A 22,615-nucleotide genomic window follows, 5' to 3' on the forward strand; every position below is an offset into this window, starting at 1 on the left:
ATCTTATACTTTTAAACGAGCAATTCTTGTATATTTATTTATTTATATATTTATTTACACTGACGATCTCGGAAACCGCTCTAACGATTTCGCTGAAATTTGTTATGTGGGGGTTTTTGGGGGTGAAAAATCGGTCTAACTTATCCTTAGGTCCCGGAAAACGCGAATTTTCGAGTTTTCATGCGTTTTTCTTCGCGCGCCATCTCGTATGCAGTAGTTGTACTGTTAAGACAGAATTCTTTCGGTCGATGTAAGTACTATTTATTGCAAACACTAGATGGCGACACAGGTCAAGGCTAAAACGAATAGAAAAATACACTATTTGAGTTTTTGTGGCGAAATGCGCGCCATCTCGTGTGGAGTAGTTGTGTTGTTAAGGCTGAGAATTTTTTCGCTCGATGTAGGTATTATTGATTTTTGAACTAGATGGCGACACATGTCAAGGATACGAAATTAACAGAACCGAGCGAAGCTCGGTCGCCCAGATATTGTTTATAGAAATAAGGAGGCCGTTTCATCATTACCATCAGTACAAAAACAAAACAAGGTACCGCGCAAAAAGATAATAAATATAACAATTATAGCCAATTCATAACTATGTTTTTATTTGCTATGGTAACATTTTACTTTTATGTGACTTATGTCAATTTTGAATTTAGTTCTTAGTTCGTTAGATTCTCTCATAACGAGTCGAGTATTATTATTTAGTTTTAAGTAGGTAATTAATTGGTCCGTAAAAAGTAAATTGTACCAGAAGTCAGAAGTCGCGAAATGGCTCCAGATCCGCATAGTATAAAATTGTAAGTATAGTATACGTACGTATTAATTAAAATTAAAATAGCCTTTCTTACTGAGTTTTAAATTAAGTTTGATAATTATCATTGTTGGCATTAAAGTTAAGTTTCGTATTTTGGTTTTTGATTTTATATCTGTTTTTTAGTTTTTAAATTAAGTCTCGTAGCTCAGTTTGCCTCCTGGCAAAGGCCTCCTCTAAATCCCTCCAGTGTGTCCTGTTCATGGTTGCTCTTCTCCAGAATGGTCCCGCTGTTAGTTTTATTTCATCTTCCCATCTACAGAGCTGTGGGCCTTTCTTACGGCTGTATCCTCTGGGGTACCAGTTAGTGATCTCTTTACTCCATTTTCCTTCTTTCGAGCGCATCATATGACCTGTCCATTTCCATTTTAGTTGGTCTATTCTCTGTAGGATATCTGTCAGTTTGGTCTTCTCTCTTATGTCGATATTTCGTACTCTGTCGCTTCTTCTGAGTCCCAAAATGCTCCTAGTAATAGTAAATATAAAATAGTATACGTATATTTGTTAGTTCATCGTTATTAACTTATTAATCCTTTTCTTTTTTGTGTTTTAATTGCAGGCTCAAAACAGAGCATCTGGGTGGAACAGCTTATGACTTCCAGTTCCATATTGATAAAAACAATTTAGATTTTTTTATCCGTGAACAAGTATTTGATGCCCATGGGTTGGCACAGTTGAAGTTCTCTACAAAAAAAATAAATGCATACTGCAAATACCTTTGTTTGTCTGTCATGAAACATGAAATGGCTATGATGGTAAACATTGAAATGACATTACACTGTGAGAATCCAAGATTCAATTTCACACTAAATTGTGATAATACATGGTCTAAGGATGTACAGCTATTCCTAATAGATGATGATGATGAGAATGAGTTTATAACATTTAATATAGAAATTAACATCAAAGTCAAAAAATGCAAGCCAGTATTAGATCTTATATATTTAGATGATGATTTTACTGATTTCCAATTGAGTACAGCTGAAGGAAGTGTTTCAGTGCATAAAGCAATCCTCGCTGCACACAGCGATGTATTCAGGAGAATGCTCTCTGGGGAATGGAAAGAGACATCTGCTGGATGCATTGAAATAAAAGGAGTCACCCTCAAGACCTTGCAAAGCCTTAAGCAGTACATGTATTTAGGCTCTCTGCCCGAGGATGATCTGCGCCCACTCCTGCTCATTGCTACATACTATTTTATTGATGACCTAAAAGCGGAATGCACTCTTAAGATAGCTCATTCAATCACTTCAGAAAACCTTTATGATCTTTTGGAATTTTCATATGTTAACAATTTGCCAGAGTTGACATTTGCCATTCTCAGAACTGTAAAAGCACAGCCAAGGGATGTAATTGAAGTTGCTTATAAAAGAATGATGAAACCCCAGAAGTGTGAGGATCTGGAAGGAAAAAATGAGAAAAATTGTAAAGAGCCAAAAAAAGAAGAATGAATGTAGGTACTGTTCGACCAAGAATAAAATATCAATCTGATGAAGTGATGTGATTAAGGCAATAGCATATCTTCTTAAAATAAGTTATATTTATGTATACATTACAGTACTGATTAAATTGTTTATATTTTATATAACTAACTCTTTTAATGCTAAGTAAACATACCTATACTATATCTTTGTTATAAGATAAATTAATTTTGTTTTTGCTTGTTTTATATTTCTAATTCATATTGGTTGAAAAGGTGTAGTTGTAACACTACAACTACGGTATTACCTACAGTCAACTACGATTAGTCATATTTATTCCCGTATTTCAAAAAATTAAATTAGCTTGGTCAATGAACGATCCTAGATGGAATGGCCGAAAGCAGAAAGTTTCACTACGGGATGTTGTTAGGGGTAGTCAGGAGACATACATACTAAAAGTCCTCGGACTTTGGACGTGAGCTCGAAGAGGGGGGGATGAAAAAAGGTCCCATTTTTTGGTTTTTTGCTCATATTTCAAAAACTTTGCGTCATACGAAATTTTGGTTTACTACACTTTGAAAGCTTATAAAATTCTCTATAACTTTGATCTAGAAACTTTTTTTCTATTCTCAACTATTATCTAGGTATGAGCTCTTAAAAACTGTTAATTTTTTAAAAATCGTTTTCCGCCCACTTTTTGCTTCATACATTGCTCCATATCTTGAAAAATATTTATCTTAGACAAAAGTTTTCTCGAAAAATCTTGTAGATCATTCAAATACCTTATATAATATGTGCACATATGCTTCTGGGTCATGTACCGTTGAATAATTATACGACTTTAAAACGAAATAAAACAACAAATGTATGTGACAAACGTGTAAAATATGTATTTCATGAACATGATTGATTGTATTACGATGCTGTATAAATGCATTCACACAACGGGTAACAATACAATTAGCTGTACATAAAGGCCTTCTCACACCCACATCTACCACTACTACAATCTGTAGTGCACCGGCAAAATATTAACTTCAGTATTTCTTCCGGAGCAGCTGGTACTTTGGTTTGCAAAGGAATCAGTAAGTTGCTTTCGTTCCGTGCCCATCCCCATTCATCATCCTCCTTGCGTTATCCCGGCATTTGCCACGGCTCGTGGGAGCCTGGGGTTCACTTTGACAACTAATCCCAAAATTTGGCGTAGGCACTAGTTTTACGAAAGCGACTGCCATCTGACTTTGCAACCCGAAGGGTAACTAGAACTCATTGGAATTAGTCCGGTTTCCTCACGATGTTTTCCTTCACCGAAAAGCGACTGTCAAATATCAAATGACATTTCGCACATAAGTTCAGAAAAAAGTCATTGGTACAAGCCGGGTTCGAACCCGCAACCTCCGGATCGAAAGTCAACGACACCCCCAGGATAGAGGAAGACACTGATGATAACGGCGGGGAGGATATTGTCGAAGATACAGTTGTCACATCTGATCCAGATGACATGGAAGAAACAGTTTCAATTTGGTTGATTTATTTGGGACAACAAACACAGTAACACACAAGGTTATAATAGAGAATTGCAGTGTTGACAGTAGTAAGGTGTGAGACCGACAGCATTTCAAACAAACAAAGAAGACCGATTAGTATCATCCCGCCCAAAGATGCAGCGAGTAAATTAAAACACGTGTAAGTTATATACCTCCATACCTCCTAAGGATACTGAGGCAAGTGTAAACTCATGATTTTACAGAGGAGAGCCGTTCAAAGGTACAAAGTAACATAACTAACATATTTGTTCACGTAATAACATAAAAATTCGGATTTGTTTTAACGAAATCAATGAGGTTATTTCTGCATTCATGAGAATTTCAAATTTATAACAGTTTATGATCTAAGAGTACTTGATTTCTAGATCTAAGAGTACGAGTATTTTAGCGCACTTGGTCCAGTATTCGTCAAGTAAAAACCTTTTTTTACGTTAAAATTTGATTTAAAGTAGAATAATAGTAGAAAACTTTTAAGAGTTAGGACATAATTGTAACTTAAGCTGTTATTTGCAGTTTTTACCTCTGAAACTAAGTTAGTTAGTTGTATTAGTATTCCACACTTTTTTTACCTCCCTCGCTAATATACCAATGACTTTTTTCTGAACTTATGTGCGAAATGTCATTTGATATTTGCCAGTCGCTTTTCGGTAAAGGAAAACATCGTGAGGAAACCGGACAATTCCAATGAGTTCTAGTTACCCTTCGGGTTGGAAAGTCAGATGGCAGTCGCTTTCGTAAAACTAGTGCCTACGCCAAATCTTGGGATTAGTTGTAAAAGTGAACCCCAGGCTCCCACGAGCCGTGGCAAATGCCGGGATAACGCAAGGAGGATGATGAATGGGGATGGGCACGGAACGAAAGCAACTTACTGATTCCTGTGCAAACCAAAGTACCAGCTGCTCCGGAAGAAATACTGAAGTCAATATTTTGCCGGTGCACCACAGATTGTAGTAGTGGTAAAAAAAAACTAAAATCCATAATCCTACGGACCAAATTGACAAGTAAGTGTGAACAAATGTTGCCACAGTTTGGCTAGTGTCGTTCTTATCGATATTAAAATTATTATTACACCGTAGATTTAAGATGTACCCAGACGGTACAATCAAATTGGCAATTTGATATTTTAATCAATATACCAACTTTTTCTGTGATTTCGACAGATCAAAAGGTCTGTAGACCCCTAATTAGATATAAAATGTTAATTTCAAACCAGCAATATTGTAAATGAAATTTATATATTTATTAAATATGATAGTTTATTGAAAGAATTATTACAATTATTATGTTACAGCCGAAAGATGGAAAGATTGTGTAAATTACATAATAAAAACCGAGGACAAAATGTTACAACTCGACCATTTAGTGGACAATGTCTCGGATCGTTTTATTATAAATGTAACTGATGATGATGACGAAATAACGGAGCCTGGGAATAAATAATATTTTACAATAAAGACTAGTTATCGTCGGACAACATTTTTTTTTTACCTACTGGTTCGGATACCTTTTTATGCTATAAAACTAGTGGGTAAAAACGCATTTTATCCATCCACTACCTCGAAAACCGAACAAACCAAAATGTTAACCTTTTATTTAAAAGTAACATACGTATTTTTGATTTAAACTAGTCTGTTATTTGTACTTTACAACTTGTCGATATATTGTTATCGACATATACCCTTCACTATTTTTATTTCACTGTTCCTGGTAACATTTTATCTGTCAGTCATTTGTCAATTTAGTCCGCAGGATTGTGAATTTTAGTTTAGATGTGGGTGTGAGAAGGCCTTTATATACAGCTAATTGTATTGTTACCTGTTGTGTGAATGCATTTATACAGCATCGTAATACAATCATGTTCATGAAATACATATTTTACACGTTTATCACATACATTTTGTTGTTTCATTTCGTTTTAAAGTCGTATAATTATTCAACGGTACATGACCCAGAAGCATATGTACACATATTATGAAAGGTATTTGAATGATCTACAAGATTTTTTAAGAAAACTTTTGTCTAAGATAAATATTTTGCAAGATATGGAGCAATGTATGAAGCAAAAAGTGGGGGGAAACGATTTTTAAAAAATTTACAGTTTTTAGGTGCTCATACCTAGATAATGGTTGAGAATAGAAAAAAAGTTTCTAGATCAAAGTTATAGACAATTTTATAAGCTTTCAAGGTGTGGTAAACCAAAATTTCGTATGACGCATAGTTTTTGAAATATGAGCAAAAAACCAAAAAATGGGACCTTTTTTCATCCCCCCCTCTTCGAGCTCACGTCCAAAGTCCGAGGACTTTTAGTATGTATGTCTCCTGACTACCCCTAACAACATTCCGTAGTGAAACTTTCTGCTTTCGGCCATTCCACCTAGACCCCCCTTTTGAGCATTCAAGCTAGGAACACACTACGCGGACGTCCGTCGTAAAACGACCGCGACCGCGACCTATCAGTGTGCACGGAACAAAACATCCAGAGAGCCAGATTTCGATCGGACGTCCGTGCGCTCAAGGCCACGTCCGCGTCCGTCGACCGATAGTTTGCACGGTTATGTGTATTTCCATTGTCCAGATTCCCGTCCGCGGTCGATTCACGACGGACGTCCGCGTAGTGTGTTCCTAGCTTCATTGACTGATCTAAATTTAAACTTGGTCTCTCAGACAAATTCATTAAAATATGATTTTTTTTTTTTTTTTTTTTAATGGCATCGCGCTCCTGGCGCATTCAGCCAGCCGAGTAAAACGGGGAAACGGATTTAAAGGATTATTAAATAAACGGAAAATACAGAATTTTGGGGAGAGGATCAGGAAAAGGTGACATATTATGTTAAAGTTTGATATTATGGCTAGAAATAAATGAATATAATGATTTAAATACATATGGGGAAGAATCGGAAATGAGAAGTAATGATGTAATAGAAGTGGGAAATGGAACTTTTAAATCTGACAGTTGATTCATCAACATGGTACGGTCATATAGGTTACATGAAAAGAAAATATGATTTAGATCAGCGGGTGTTCCAAACTCTGGGGAATAAGTAAGTTTGGAACAAAGAGAATTAAAACATTGCCTGAATTCATCTCCAAAGGTTTATCACTATAACTGCTATCATTATAACTCAATCTGTACAAACGTCAGTCAAGCAAAGGAATGATTCATACCTTTGGTTAGCAGTGGCTACACTGCATGTATGGAATGACTGTTAGAGCCTTTCTCTAACCGCTGTCCTCGTAGTCTCCACACTGGTCAGCATGACTGGCATCTCAAGATCTGTATTAAAAAGGGGTAACTATGACTTACAAAGTCACTAAATTATCTCTATATAATATCACACATTTAGTTCTATGCAAGTATTATTACAAGGTTAATTTCATGTTATATTCTTTCCATTATAGGTTCTCAAATCTCACTGAAATCATTAATTCCAAGATGCTTATTGAAGTTATTACAGTTCCAACTATTTATCATCATCATCATTATCATGACCATCATCATGTTAGTTCCCTTTGAACTACATAAATGTAGTACTTAAATACATATGTAAAGTATCTCAAAGATACTTTCCAGCCACCATTATGGTGCATCAATATTCATACCAAAGTACTACACAAATAATGCAGTAAATCAGTAAACAAAGTCAATTTCTAACAACATTTGTCTTTCATTATAGTTGCTATTATCTCAACTAATGTATTGAGATATATCAACTCAATTCAGCATATTCAGGATACAAAATTCCACATATGATAGTCAAACTCAATATGAAAGCTTTGTAACCATTCTCTCACAAAGTACACTTCTCAAATATAGAGAATAAATGCAGATGGTATATCACGGATACAACATCAGATCAGATGAGTATAACATCATCATTGCAAGTATCTTAACACCACTCATAAACACAACTATGGCAAGCACATTAACATTACACATAGATCAACACATTACAGATTATTAGAGATATTTCATAAACCACAGAACACTTCTGTAGTACACACATTATCAAAGCCACTTTTATCTTTCATATACCACAGAAACTCTCTTTGGTAACCACATTATTAAAGCCTCTTTTATCTTTCATATACCACAGAAACTCTCTTTGGTAACCACATTATTAAAGCCTCTTTTATCTTTCATATACCACAGAAACTCTCTTTGGTAACCACATTATTAATGCCACTCATATATACATTACAGACTTAAGGCTATACACTTACATAGCGTCACAACGCCCCACATGGCCAGCGCTTGACAAATACTTTTATGGACCCAAACTGTGTACGAAGGTTCGTCAACCTCCCAGAAAAGCGCTATTCTTGTACACATGCCTGACTGCCCTTACAGTGTTCACCATCTTGGGGGGTCCTCCCAGAGGATGCGTGAACCCATGGCCTTCAGGCGTCAGCGGCCGGGTCTAACAAACTCATCCGGCGCTTACCAAGGCCGGGGGCGACTCCAACCCCAGCCAAACTCATAACTTTCCTCATATTAAATAATTATAGCACAATTACCAAGGCTGGACCACACCCCCAGCCTCTGGTTGCGGTCGTACCAGCATCAGAGTTACCCGATGCCTGGTCCCAAACTATTTGGGGCCGCGCTGACTTAATAACAGCCATGATTGCCTTTTGACGCCCTCCATACGCCATTGTGTTGCAATCATGCTCTTTTCGTATTGCCGTCTCTCCAGACGCAAAATCATAATTCTTAACTTAGTCTAAACAGACATAATAGTTATATTTCATAACAATCACAATTGCAATTTATAAGTCTGCTGAGGCAGACTCCATCTTGTGGTGCAACAATTGTTACGTCTACAAATGTTCTTAATATGAATAAACATGGAATAAACTCCAATTCAACATATTATCAACAACAGAAACACCATCATCGTAAACTTTGTAATAATGCATAGCAATAATATTCAATCATGAAAAGTTAGTTTTAGGTTAAATGTACGAGAACGTTTTGGGAGAATAACTCCTCTTTATCATAGAGATATAAAACACCACTTAGCTTTCTTTGGTGACTCGGCTCCCCTTGATGAGCACTGATTCGAATATTAATTTACATAATTAAATTCAACACGCCATAAAGTGACAAACAGGTTTTTACCGGTTTGAATGGAGGTTGTTTCGTTCAGTTGGTAGTGTTGCCAGGTAACTCGCGAAACGTCGCGACACACCCGACGACGAAAGTTTAATGAAAAGGAGTTAGTGTAAGCAACAAGTGGCGGGACCACTCTTTGATCTTCTCCAATTGCTTGGACCGCCGTTGCTCTCTTTTGTCTCTCATCTCTAGGTGTCACTGACTCTATGCCATCTTGTGCAAATCACTCTGACATATTTTCAGAGGTATACATGATTTCTGTTTCATTGATGCCTTCTACTTAAGCCTATATCCACCTTATTTTATCTCTGAGTACTTAGTATGTTATTATCCACTATCTCTTCCTTTGATCTATTTTCCATTATGTTTCACATCTTCTCTTTGAACCGGTATATCTACTTCTATATCAAGATCCATCACTTCTTCCTCATAGGATGTTTATCATTTAATATATCCTTTGCAGGATCCACAGACACCATTGATTCTCTTATCTCAAGGACACAAATGTGCTATCTATCCTATAAATATAGTATTACCTAATTTGCTTTGGCCACTCTACATTGCCCATTTATTTCTGTAATTAATTTTGATATACGATCAACTTTCTGAGTCTCTCTGTTCTCTTGATTTTTTCTTAATTTGTACATACTATGTCACCAACACAACACGTGGTGCCACCTTAACTTGAACTCTCACTTGTTTATTCTTAACCTCTCACAATTCGAGAGACCCTCCCGCGCCAGAAAAAGAATTGTCAATCATCTGATTGCTCAGACATTTAGATGGGCTATATAACAAGAACTTCGGGACAATTTAAGTAGCCAAAAATGTAACTTTTCTATGTCACTTAACGGTCCTTTTGCCACATCAGCCGGATTCAATTTGGAGGGTACATTAACGTAGATCCAAGTTTCTGTCCTTTTACATTTCTTCTATCCCTTTTGTTACAAATAGTACAAGTAACTTGTTTGACTGCCACCTATAACAATCTGACTGTCACACTCTAATGTTTGCTTAGTCACCTTTTATTGGGAGATATCTTTTTACATATTATATTAATCTATTTTCTATTTAGGTGCCTCATAGTTCTAAACGGACTATTTTTAAATCACCTTGATTTCTTATGAGAGTCAGTCTATTTCAGTTAATGCCTTTGCTGTATACATTATAGTTAGTATCTCTATGCACTATAGCAGAATATGCATTGACTAATGCATCTATGAAGCCATATATTTGACAAGTTTCTTCACTGGATATATTTCTAGGTAAGTATACCTACATATTTCTTTTGCTACCTCTACACAGTTATATAGTTTTCCAGTATGTTACAATTTCTTTTAATAAGGTAGAGTTCCATCTAATATTTTTTATCCATGAAGATTGTAAGAGCAATTTAGCTGGTAAAACGATAGGCGCTGCAATTTCACACTGATCCCTAGATGCAAGCTATATAACATTTATGGTATTTAGTATTTCTCTTTTGGTGAAAGTATTTTGTTGGATTTGTTCTTAATTTAAGTATCTTTGCACATATCGCAAACCAATCCTAAGGTTTTTACTGTGCCTTTATTGTTTATTTCTGGAATGATTTTCCAGATCCGTAGGATTTGTATCCATAGAATACGTTTTGTTAATGTTCTCTAGCCATAAAATCTAGTCACATCTCTTTTCCTTTTCATTTAGTCCGATTTATAAGAAAGCTTTCTCTATATCAGCTATTTGTTATTCTATGACATCTGAACTTGACCACGAGTTGGATGAGATCTTTTAGCATCAGAGGGCTATGATATAGACTCAATCAAACTTTTACCTTCTCTACCCTCTGCTGAAACGTTGTACAGTTCTCATGGCCTTTCCCCTCAATGAAATTCCATGGTGGGCCAAAATATATCGAATGGTAAATTTACCTGGCTGTGATTAGGGACAAACTCTATAATCTCTTTATTCAATCGGTCTTATGGGATTTGTTCATAAATGAGCAGTGCGACTCTCTATTGCAGGTAGACCCGTAGGGTACTCATTACACAGCTAGCCAACCGTATAGCGGTTGTTAATAATAGTAGTGGTCTCGTTAATTATTAATAGTTTCTTCGTCTCTATCCGTGCTAGAAGTATCTGTGATAATAATGGATTCTAGTTCTCACACAACTTTTACATTTCCTACATCTAAAGTAGGGTCAGGTTTTGTCAATTTATTCTCATACAGAGTCTGAAAGTAAGTTAAAACCATCAGGTCATTTTGTCTTTATGATCAGGTTTTCCTGATAAGATCTAGCCTAATATAGATTTTCTGAAAATTCTGTTTCTCAGTATTCATAAAGAATAATAATAATAATAAATGAGCGGGCTCGAAAGACCCGAGAATTTTAAACGGAGATGCAAATAATAATAATAATCTCTTCCTATAAGTATGTCAATACGATCTGACAAAGGGTTATCATCTACTAAATTTATCCTTTTATTGTAATTGCTCACATATGTAAGCAGATCTTCTCTGGGACATGATACACTTGGTGTAATTGCTGGTACCATATTGGTAAACAATAATCTTAATACCTATATTTTCAAGCAAATTCTAATCAGTTTACTTTTAATTTCCTTTTGTTGCTCAGTTTCAAATATGAAAATAAATAGGCCAATTTTCTGTTCTGTGCTTAAATATAATTTATTTTCAATTCTTTGTGTCATATAACTTCTTTGAGAACTACTGTCCCTCACACGGAAGTATAACTAAAGCATGGAAGCCATGCTAAAATAAGAGCTCGGTGACATGTATCTTACTCACACCACACTATTACCTTTTTTATATGAGCGATTGAGACAATATTCCACAACTTCTTTCGTTTTCTCGAAGGTCCCTCCCTATCCGTCCCTAAATGCTGATGTCAAAACGGACCTGGGGTCCATTTATTATACGGCAAAATTAAATATACGTTTGTCATTTCACACTCGGTCTCCATCTTTGACAACTGTACATAGTCGTATTATATTGGTTCGAGTTTTTACCGCGACTTCAATGGTCGTCTTGACGATATTTATTTATTTTGTGAGGATTTCTGATAGATCGTGGAAAAAATAGCTCAGTGTATATTTGTGATAGTTCCAAGTTTCATTTCTGACTATGGCTTGTGTGATCAAGTGTTGCAAATCACATTCAGGAAGAAAAGAAAACACGCAAGAGGTTATATCATTTCATCGGTAAGTTTCTTGAGTTTTTGATAATATTTATTGATACGACCTGGCAGAAATATAAATGCACATATTAGTAGTTTATACAATTCAAATCTTATTCAATTCTGTATAGATTTTTGCATATTTTTTGGAAGTTTTCTCAAACTCGGAAAGGTTATGTTTTTTAGCATAGTGATGTGATGTGTTTTATCGACCTTGCAATAATAACCTATCAATATTCATACCTTAAAAACGCCATCAATGATTATTGTTCTTTGTTATGATTCTCTTGTTATTTAGCTATTTTATAATTTTATAAATTCAACTTTATATATTTCTTAGATTTCCGAAGAAGAAGACCGGAAACACGAAGTTCAAGGTGCGATGCTCGCGGTTCCTTTACTCCCAAGACTCCACCAAAAAGAAGGCCAAGAAGCTGAAATGGAGCAGGCCCCCAGATCATATATCTCGGCGGTCGTCTGGCCGATTTTTAATTTAATTGTGTTTATTCCTGATAGATAGTTGATGATCCTGCTAAATTCTTATTTGTGATGTGTTCAAGTTCCTTGTGTTATTAAGGACTGTAATTCACGTACATGGAGAAAAGAAAACTCCCAAGAACCTGCTGTGTTTCATTAGTGAATTTCGGTCAGTTATTGATACTTTTATTTGTAGGATCTAAACAAAGCATAAAATACGATCTTTTCATAGTTTATATAATAACTACTACCATGTTAAATTCTGTTCTGAAGTTTCTCCAAACTGTTTTTAGGTTATGTTTTTGTACTAGTGATGTGTCATTTTTATCGACGTCCCGACATTAACTCTATTGACATTCTTGCATTGAAAAGGACATAAAAATGATTAATGATGATCAGGTATCACAGACTGGGTAAATGGTAATGTAACATTTCTAGTGAATTAAACTTATAGTATTTTTTAGTTTTCCAGAAATTCTAAAAACATTATTAAAAGAAACTAAAAATAGGTGAAACTATTGAAATAATAAATTTTGGTACCTACACTGCCGTTTTGTTTTATTTTCTATTTGATAGAGAAAATATTATTGAGGTAAGTATAAGTAGATTCTTGAGTGGTGGACTAGAAATTAATAGAGGGATGCTACACGAATTAAATTACTTAGGTCTTTGCGTAAGGAGAAGAGAAGAATGTATTTATTTGTTTTATACTCGTATCTCCCATCTTCTATTTTTTACAAACTATTTAGGCCGATATTACACTATCATAGGAATATAGCCATAGACAACATGCCGTCCTTTTTATTCACGTTACAGAAAAAGGGAGGCATACAGACCTATGATCAGAGATATAGGTATGATAATGTAATATTAGGACTTGGTAAGAGAAGAGAAGTGACCGTTTATGTAGGTAAGTACATAAACAAACTATTTATTTGCAATCAGTAGGTACGGTTAGCCAAGAAGGCAAGAATGTATGAATATATGACTTTCATAGCCAAAAAGCCACATAATAATCCAAATGAAATGTTTATATCAATATTGTATGTTTTCGTTACTTTTATATATATATATATATATAACGTTTATATCATTTTTAAGGTGAGAACGTAAGTAAGTGCATATTTTATCGATAATTGAATCGACAAAATAACATCCCTAGCTAACACAAAACCAGGGACCACCTACCAAAAAGAGAAATAACTAGCATATATCCATCCTTTTTCAATACATTATCTAAGTCATAAGGAAGTCAAGGATGAGTATATGCATTTTACACGAATTTTTATTAGGGGGGCTTGGTCCCTCAATAAGTGACATTTATTTCTTGACAATTCCATTCCTTTTTATAGCAGACAATGCAGCTGTTTGTAAAACAGTGGTTCCTTCTCTGTGTATGTGTAAGGTGTTGACAGGTTTTATTTACTATTTGAAAGTCATAGCTTCGGACACAAGGCCTTGTTAATTTTCCCTGTAGTATTGTAATGAACGCATTTGACATTTTGATTATATTCTTTTCTCTATTGTTAGCTTTCGACATTGAGTTCATAATTTTCATTGATTTTATATGTATACTGGCCTTTATCAAATTATCGGTAGATATAAACGTGCCTGAATAAGATTGGCCCTTTTAAAAAAATAAAACATTAGGCGGGAACCGCATAAATCTTGACAGATGTCACCGTGAAAAAAAGATATAATCGGCATTATGGAAAAACTAGAAAAAGCAACCGTATAACCAAGCTGTGATAATTTTAGGAATTTGTGTATTGTATTGTTAATATCGACTGTGATTGTAACCCAAACTGTTCAGTATGAGATTGGCATTGTAATAAAACAACGAGCAAGGAGAAGTTCTTTCATTTAAGACCAGAACATAGCCTTCAGTTCAGCAAGAGGGATCAAAGGCTTACTGTCGCCTAAACCACGTCCACAACTTTATGAACGGCAGGTAAACAAGTTAATCTGTATTTTTGAGTATTGGAGACCGAGTTATATGATAAAATGATATTAGTGGTCATATAACTGGTAATATCAACAAGTATGGGAAGTGATCGGGTCATACCGATTGTTTGGAATGGACTTGCTAAGTTATGGATTGAGATACAGACACTTATGAGTGGAAAATGTTGTTTTCGTGTTTATGCAGAATACTTATTCTAATTACTTGTGATAGCAAAGGATTGCATCAAATAGTATTACTCTCTGAATGACCTGTTTTAATTCAGGAATGAATGAGCATCAGTAATCAGTATATTTTATTGCTTTCATAGACTACAGGTCAAAGAAACAAACATCCATACTTAATATTATAAATGGGAAAGTGTGTGTGTCTGTTTGTTTGTCTGTTTTTCATGGCAAAACAGAGCGACAAATTGACATGTTTTTTTAAGTGAAGATGGTTGGAGGGATGGAGGGTGACATAGGCTACTTTTTGTCTCTTTCTAACGCGAGCGAAGCCACAGGAAATAGCTAGTGAAATATAAACTGAACAATGTTTTATAAACACATGGGATAATTTCTTTTTGGAATAAATACTAATGATGTCTAACTTATTCAGTAATGATAATTATTTCAGAACTAGTTTCACTGTCATATTTCAGTTTAGTGTAAATATTTCATTTTGTGCTTTGAAGTCAAGTGACATCATAATCATTTTATTGGCTTTCAATTCTTTTACCGTTTACTTTTGTCTAGTGTGCTCAAATGCTAGTTGCTTGAAAGTCACATGCCTTTTTGGAGCTCATCTATTCAGGATGAAGTTGATGGGGATGAACTTTAATTAACATTAAGTTCAACATTGTTGTTTTTGTGTATCAGACTAGGAATGTATTAATCTTTTGACATTGACAGTTTATTTAGTCATTGGTGTTGGTTTTCTGTCTAAGCTACTACATTTAAAGTATGACTACAAGGTATAGCAAGAAATCAATGATGGTAAATTATGAGGATGTTAAGCTAAGGATCAGGGTGTTGTATATAAGAAAAACAAACCATAATAAAGAAAAACAAACCATAATAGTGACAGCTCTGGACTAAGGAGGTGGCCGGTGACATGTGTTGTTTGTCTCAACACTAGTGATCCATTTTTTTTTGTTACATGTACAAAAACATATTGAAAAAGTTTTCCTGTATATTACACATCTAATATACTTGTAATTCTACATAAAATTGTTTTACATAGGTAATGTGGTTAAAGGAGGAAGTGAATATTTAGGTACTATAAATAAGAAGGAGGAAGAGGTAATAAAAGGGGAATTTAAAATAAAGCTTATCTAACATATAATTATAATTTGCAGATTGGATGGTGGTACTGATTGAGGAGGAGGATCAGTACAGCTAGCAATTAATGCTGATGAACTTAGCTGCTGCACTAGGATAAAACAGCAGAGAGGTCCAGGATATGGCCATGAATCAAGGATGAAGAACCCGGCACAAATTAATGCTGATGATGGTCTTAGCTGAGGCTTTAGGCTAAGACATCAGGGAGGTCAAGGATACGGTCATGATTTAAGGAGTGCATTGGGTTCAAGGATGGAGAACCCGGCACAAATTAATGCTGATTGTCTTAGCTGTGGTGTTAGGCTATGGCATCAGGGAGGTCAAGGATACAGTCATGATTTAAGGAGTGTGTTGGGTTCAGGGATGGAGAACCCGGCACAGATTAATGCTGTAGGTCTTAGCTGTGGTGTTAGGCTGAGACATCAGGCAGGTTGAGGACACGGCCATGATTTAAGGACTGCTTTGGGTTCAAGGACGGAGAACACAAATGGTTTCAAGATTTTAGGACGAGTGGTTTCTTGGTTTTGTTTGGAGCAACTCTTATAAGGAAGGTTGGAGAAGTGAGCACTGGAGGTTGAGGGACTATTTTTCAACATCATCTGGGTCTGGTGGCAGTTCATCACCTCAACTTAGGAAATGATGTCGCGGATCAAGTATAGTGTTATATTAAATCAATTCCTTAGTATTCTTGACAAGGTCAAGAGTTCAGACAAACATAAGTTATCCTATAGGGTAGCTAAGACTTGTTATCAAGGATTATCCACCTTTTTATTTACATGGGATGGAGAGAGAAATTTATAGAATCCTTTCCTTGTCGAGAAGACTATGATAAACTTCTTTCATATATGTAATTTTAGTAAGGAAAGTAAAACATCATGTGAAAAGATAGGATATCTTGAAATTTATTGCCATAGAAATAAAAACACTGATTAAAGGAATGAAACTCAAACAACTACTAGTGATAGGACGTATTTGTGAAATTTGTAAGGTGTCAGAATCGGTGCTCGCGGTGATTTCAGTCAAAGGAAATAGTAAGTCCAATGTACTTAGGATATGTTTAGGAAAGTGAACGATAGAGGGCGTGAAGGGCAATTGAACGCAAAACTGAAGCGTACAAATATATACCGTGGTGCAAGTTGTTACTAGACGTCACTATTACCATTTACCACTGCAAACTGGTTGGCTGGGTGTAAGTATTTCGCTAGATGTCGCTGTACCATCTGTAAACTAGCGAAAGGCGTTCTACGTATGGTTAGTTGTATTTAATTGGCTGTGATTTCTTGGAGAGATGGGTGTTGATAAATAATAATAAATAAATAAATAAATATTATAGGACATTCTTACACAGATCACACAGTGGTTGAAAAATTGCATTTGATCTTTTAATGTGCTAATGTTCTGGATAGTGTTCGCGCCTGGAGGCTTTTACACATGATGATTGTAATTTGGTTGTATTAGGCTCGGATTCTGTGTGAAAAATAAACCTAATTAAAAGTCCCGTCATAAATATGTGACATTCCATGTCAAAAGGGTGCACATGCTTTGTGTGTTATAAGGAACCTTAATAATAGATGGCGATGCATTCGAATATCTTGATAAGTTGATAACTCTATCATACTATTCAATTTTCATATTTAGATTGTCGCGCTGACAATGTTGTGTTACATTTCAAACAATTCATTAATATCATGGCATGATCAATTAGTCATTTGTAGGGTTCCGTATTTCAATTTATTGTGTGATGCATTTTCATTGGATAAAGCAGTTATTTGTTCGGGGATCCAATTCTAAATTTTTGGGCCAACGGTATAATATGTCCTTTTGGTAGATTTGGTCAGTCTGAAGTTGGATGTTTTTGCCACGCCCCTATTCCTGTTCCTTAAGCGTCTCAAGTTGACGACTCTGTGTGGAAATATGTCAATCTGGGTTCTTACGAGCTTTAAAATGTTAAAATATATTGCGATGGTAATGTCATGGTTCATAATGATATATAAATAGTTGTCGAGCTGGCAAACCGGAGGGCGAGTTGGCTATTATTCTTATAGCTCGCTTCTGCAACACGAGGACACCATGCCGGTCAGCGACGACGCTTCTGAAATTCTAGACTAGTTTGGCACAGAATGGAAAAGGACAAAATAACTACTTCGTACTGCTGCTGCAGAATTATGCTGGACTCCTAGACACCCCTAGAGTATGTAGAGGACCATAGAGGACTACATCTACCTGAGGACACTTTAATTTCATTTAAACAAGACTTAGAAAAAGAAATTGAAAGAAGAGTAAATCGAACATGGAACAAGTATTGGTCATTAAAGGAAATTTCAAAGGTAAAAATGTCTACAAAACAAAAATGAAGACTAAAGCAATGGAAATTTGCCTATTTATTACCCTGCCTTATATATGCATGCCAAACCTGGCCCACTAGGAGAGAAACATTTAGGAGAATAAAAGCATGTCAGGGAGGAGTTCAAGGAGGCTACCTAGGACTGAGACTGGAAGATGGAGTAAAAAAATAAACGTTCGAAAGAGGACCGGGGCAAATGAGCAGTTAAGCAGGTATTACGCTTTAAATGGAGATAGGCCGGACACGCAAGGAACCGAGGACGGACACTGGCCAAATGTGGTAAGCGAGTGGCTAACCCAGGGAAAGAGAAGAAGTGGAAAACCACTCATAAGATGGAGCGACGGCATAAAAAAAAAATAGTAGGCTACAGCTGGCCAGAAGTAGCAAAAGGAAGAGAATGCTGGAAAGCATTGGAGGAGGCTTTACCGTTCAGGGTGGTCCTTATGAAGATGATGAAGAAGATAAAAAAAAACATAACTGTAAATATTTATCAAGAAAATAAAAGCTTATATTATATTATTATATGTTTGTGCTTGAGGAAGAACAAGGACAGTATTTTGGGTGCGAAACAGATTCCTGCTAACTTAGTGCGTGCATACTAATTCAATTTGGGTGTCCCATTTTAGCAATTGGTCGAGGGTAACGCTCAAAATTTGGCAGAGGTGACGTGCGGAAGGATTGTGTTGTTCATGGTAACTACTGGCGGTCTCCTTCCTAGGTTAAAGTGGAGAACCTGAGTTATTGATACATTTAAGGACGAGCCCATTAACGAAACCAATGTACTAGGAGTTTATGTACGTCACGGGTGATTGACGTCTTGAAGCTATCGTTGTTCGGAGCAGTTAGTATGTCGTCAGCAAAAACATACATTTGTATTAGAAAGCATAGATTGGGCCATGGACGAGCCCTAGGGGATCCCAATATCTACAGAACCACAGTCAGATTTTACCGAACCACTATTTATTACAACGGATTGCTGTCTTTCCTATAAGAAATCGGCCATGAACTTTAAAACAGAGGCACCTGGACCGTGGTGCTCAAACTTTTTGATTAGGACGTTATGATCGCAAAGGTCAAAAGCATTCGTCATGTCGCAAACGACAATGGTTACATGTAAATGGTTCTCTTTAATAATTGAGACACATGAGCGATTTCGTCGATAGGCAAATTGTTTTGTGTGTATTAATTGAAACTTTTCTAAAAAGTTATGCGGCCGATTACTCACTCCCGCTTTTAAAACTTTGGACATAGTGGGAATTATACTTATTGGCCTAGGTATAGTTCCTTAACTCATCTTTCTGACTTTTGCCTTTATAAACGGGAACGACTGTTACATTTTTAAGTATGGTGGGTAAATACCTACTTTAATAATAAAAAAATGTTAGTTAACTGAACTATGCCTAGGTAGTCCAACTTTGAGCATTAGCAACATAGTTGAGGTATCATATACATATATACCAAAGGTGTTTTTCTTGTAACAATATTTGTCGCTATATGATTTTATACAACTCATCAAAGGTAAACCGAGACCGATAACTTAACGGAAACGGGACTTGAGGTGCACGAATGTGTAAGAGGTACTTCATTAGTCAGTTCCGGGCGAGCGATAGGTAGGTGCATTTGCAGCAGATAAAAAAAAAATTGATATCTTAGCTAACCGGTTCCGCGATGTGTATTGTTCGTCCCGGCTATCTTTTAACGAGTCCAGATTGCATTGTCGCTTGCTGGAGACGCGTGTCGTGACGGTGTTTACGATTTGCCAGAGAGTGTTTAGTTGATAACCACTACTTTGTAACGTTTTAGCGTAGTATTCGCGATGTGCGTGTGATAGAGATTGTTTAAATTATTAATATTTTGATTGTGATATAATTAGTTTCAATATCTCATTACTATGCGGGTGTTTTTGAGCGATTTCAATTAACTGGACGAGAAGTTTTTTTTTATTTTATTATTAAGTCGTTTGTGACCCACGGATAGTTATATTTCTTGTGTGTTTGTACAAGACTGTATGGAAAACAGATACTGGCAACGTTATTCGAAATATAATGGATGTTAAATGTGTGATTTGAGCATTTTGTTAGATTTTTGGCCAATCAACTGAATAAAGATGTTTTTTTTATATACTCTATGACAGTAGTTACGCTATACATGTTAAGTTTATTGGATTAAATTTCTTGTTGTGTTTCGGATTAAATTATTATTCCATACGACTATCGGTTTTGTTATATCTTATGATCTATTTTTGTTTGTTAATGTAAAATTGAATGACAATGTTGGTATGCCTATAGGTGCAAAATTTAATAAGTAGGTACAAATTCATTGTTTTTTTTTATCGCTGATCTCTAAGCATATTATCTAATTGATAGTTGATACTCGTAGTTCCAGTCGTGACACTGAGAAATGCTCAAGGCGAAGGGACTCGCTTAACAACGAGGATGGCCGATGTACTTATTGCACTCTTCCTGTTACTGTTGTATAGTCGTATTATTATTGTCTGAAAAATGGAGCCTTTGATTTTTTTTATTGTTATTATTGATGTTATTGATAAGTTTGCTATTGTCAAAACTCGTAAATTTTATTGTATAGTTGTGTTATCATTAACAAGCATGTCAATTAACACCTGGAGGATTAGGTATGTTACCATTACCGTTGTATCAGACGAATGATTATTGTCTGAAACATGCAGCTTTTGATTTATTTGTTGTTAATTTATGTTTTTGAATAGTTTTCTATTGTTGAAACTCGTAACTTTTATTGAAGTTATGTTATCATTACAAGCAATGTTCAATGATATGTTATCATTACCACTGTTGATCTCTAAACTAGTAGGCATAGGAAGTAGGTTTGTGTTATGTCAACAACCTAGACTTCTGCTGCGAGACGTTGATGTGCCTGCTAGCTGTTGTCTGCGGGTGATGCAACTGGTCCTAAGCGAAGGGCCTCGCTTACACAGGAAGGCCGAGCTGTTAGCTTTCGACATTGAGTTCATAATTTTCATTGATTTTATATGTATACTGGCCTTTATCAAATTATCGGTAGATATAAACGTGCCTGAATAAGATTGGCCCTTTTAAAAAAATAAAACATTAGGCGGGAACCGCATAAATCTTGACAGATGTCACCGTGAAAAAAAGATATAATCGGCATTATGGAAAAACTAGAAAAAGCAACCGTATAACCAAGCTGTGATAATTTTAGGAATTTGTGTATTGTATTGTTAATATCGACTGTGATTGTAACCCAAACTGTTCAGTATGAGATTGGCATTGTAATAAAACAACGAGCAAGGAGAAGTTCTTTCATTTAAGACCAGAACATAGCCTTCAGTATGTCTTCCTTTAACACAAATATAGCAGCTGTTTGTTAATTTCTTATACGGTTTTTCATGACCTCATAGATAAGGCAAAATCGCTGTAATAATACATACATACATACAATCACGCCTGTATCCCATAAAGGGGTAGGCAGAGCACATGAAACTACTAAAGCTTCAGGGCCACTCTTGGCAAATAAGGGGTTAAAAGAAAATAAAACTGTGGCATTGCAGTGACAGGTTGCCAACCTCTCGCCTACACCACAATTTAACCCATATCCCATAGTCGCCTTCTACGACACCCACGGGAAGAAAGGGGGTGGTGAAATTCTTAACCCGTCACCACACAGGCAGGCTGTAATAATTGTTTTCACAATTTTCTAGCTTTCCATTTAAGTTGATATTTTATATTTTCACTTTTGGTGTCATAAGGCCTCTTTAAAAAAGGAGAGCCTAAATTTTAATAGGTGATGAAGTATAGATAACCAACCTTAGTTATCAGATTGCTGTCGATATACTCAAAAATAGGTCTGAAAACCCAAGCAAGTGGTTATTATCCATTATGCCACTCTATACAGAGTGAAAGGTTTGAAGATTGGCGCAAGACCATAAATGAGATCCAATAACATCTCATATTCTTAACAGTCATTAGGGGAAAATATTGATCATCATCACTTGAAGTTCATAGTCATAGAAAAATTTCCAGACTATATAATATATGAAGTGAAACTAAGTAAGTTTAAATCTACACAAGAACTTAGAAAACAACTTGATATTGTTATAATGGCAAGAGAATCCTCTCTCCTTTCGAGGTCACATGAAAATTAACAAAACTGAAGAAGTTCAATTTAGTACTGAGGTCCTCCATACCTCCTTTAGGTATATTAATTTATCAACATCACATCAGTCCCACTGACTTATACAAGAATGAAACTGGTCCCATCAAGGGGTACCAGTCCAATTAATTTCCCTTAAACTTGTGGAGTATAAACTCAGATAATTTGCTTCGCTTATTAACCCGTAGTTTACTTAATTGTATGTTAGACACCTTTATATTAAATTGTAGAATTAAGGCATTTTCAAATTCAGCTAGTACTTCTTCACCTCCGAGCTGTGAGGTAGGTAGTCACT

General features: G+C 35.7%; 1 protein-coding gene across 1 annotated transcript; it reads left to right on the forward strand.

Moving 5' to 3' along the window:
• Positions 1-733: 733 nt before the first annotated feature.
• LOC125234788 (protein roadkill-like) lies at positions 734-2,399 on the forward strand. Its single transcript, XM_048141183.1, has 2 exons — positions 734-800; positions 1,374-2,399. Exons 1-2 carry the CDS (start codon positions 772-774, stop codon positions 2,263-2,265), a joined length of 921 nt encoding a protein of 306 aa, XP_047997140.1. The 5' UTR covers positions 734-771; the 3' UTR covers positions 2,266-2,399.
• The last annotated feature ends 20,216 nt before the right edge of the window (positions 2,400-22,615 follow it).

Source organism: Leguminivora glycinivorella, chromosome 16, assembly GCF_023078275.1.
Source record: "Leguminivora glycinivorella isolate SPB_JAAS2020 chromosome 16, LegGlyc_1.1, whole genome shotgun sequence".
Taxonomy (NCBI): domain Eukaryota; kingdom Metazoa; phylum Arthropoda; class Insecta; order Lepidoptera; family Tortricidae; genus Leguminivora; species Leguminivora glycinivorella.

What these genes read in the sequence shown, in the direction of transcription:
- LOC125234788 (XM_048141183.1), top strand. Translation starts at nt 772, where the DNA reads ATGGCTCCAGATCCGCATAGTATAAAATT. An exon ending in GATCCGCATAGTATAAAATT is followed by an intron (nt 801 to 1,373) that starts GTAAGTATAGTA and finishes TTTTAATTGCAG; the next exon opens with GCTCAAAACAGAGCATCTGG.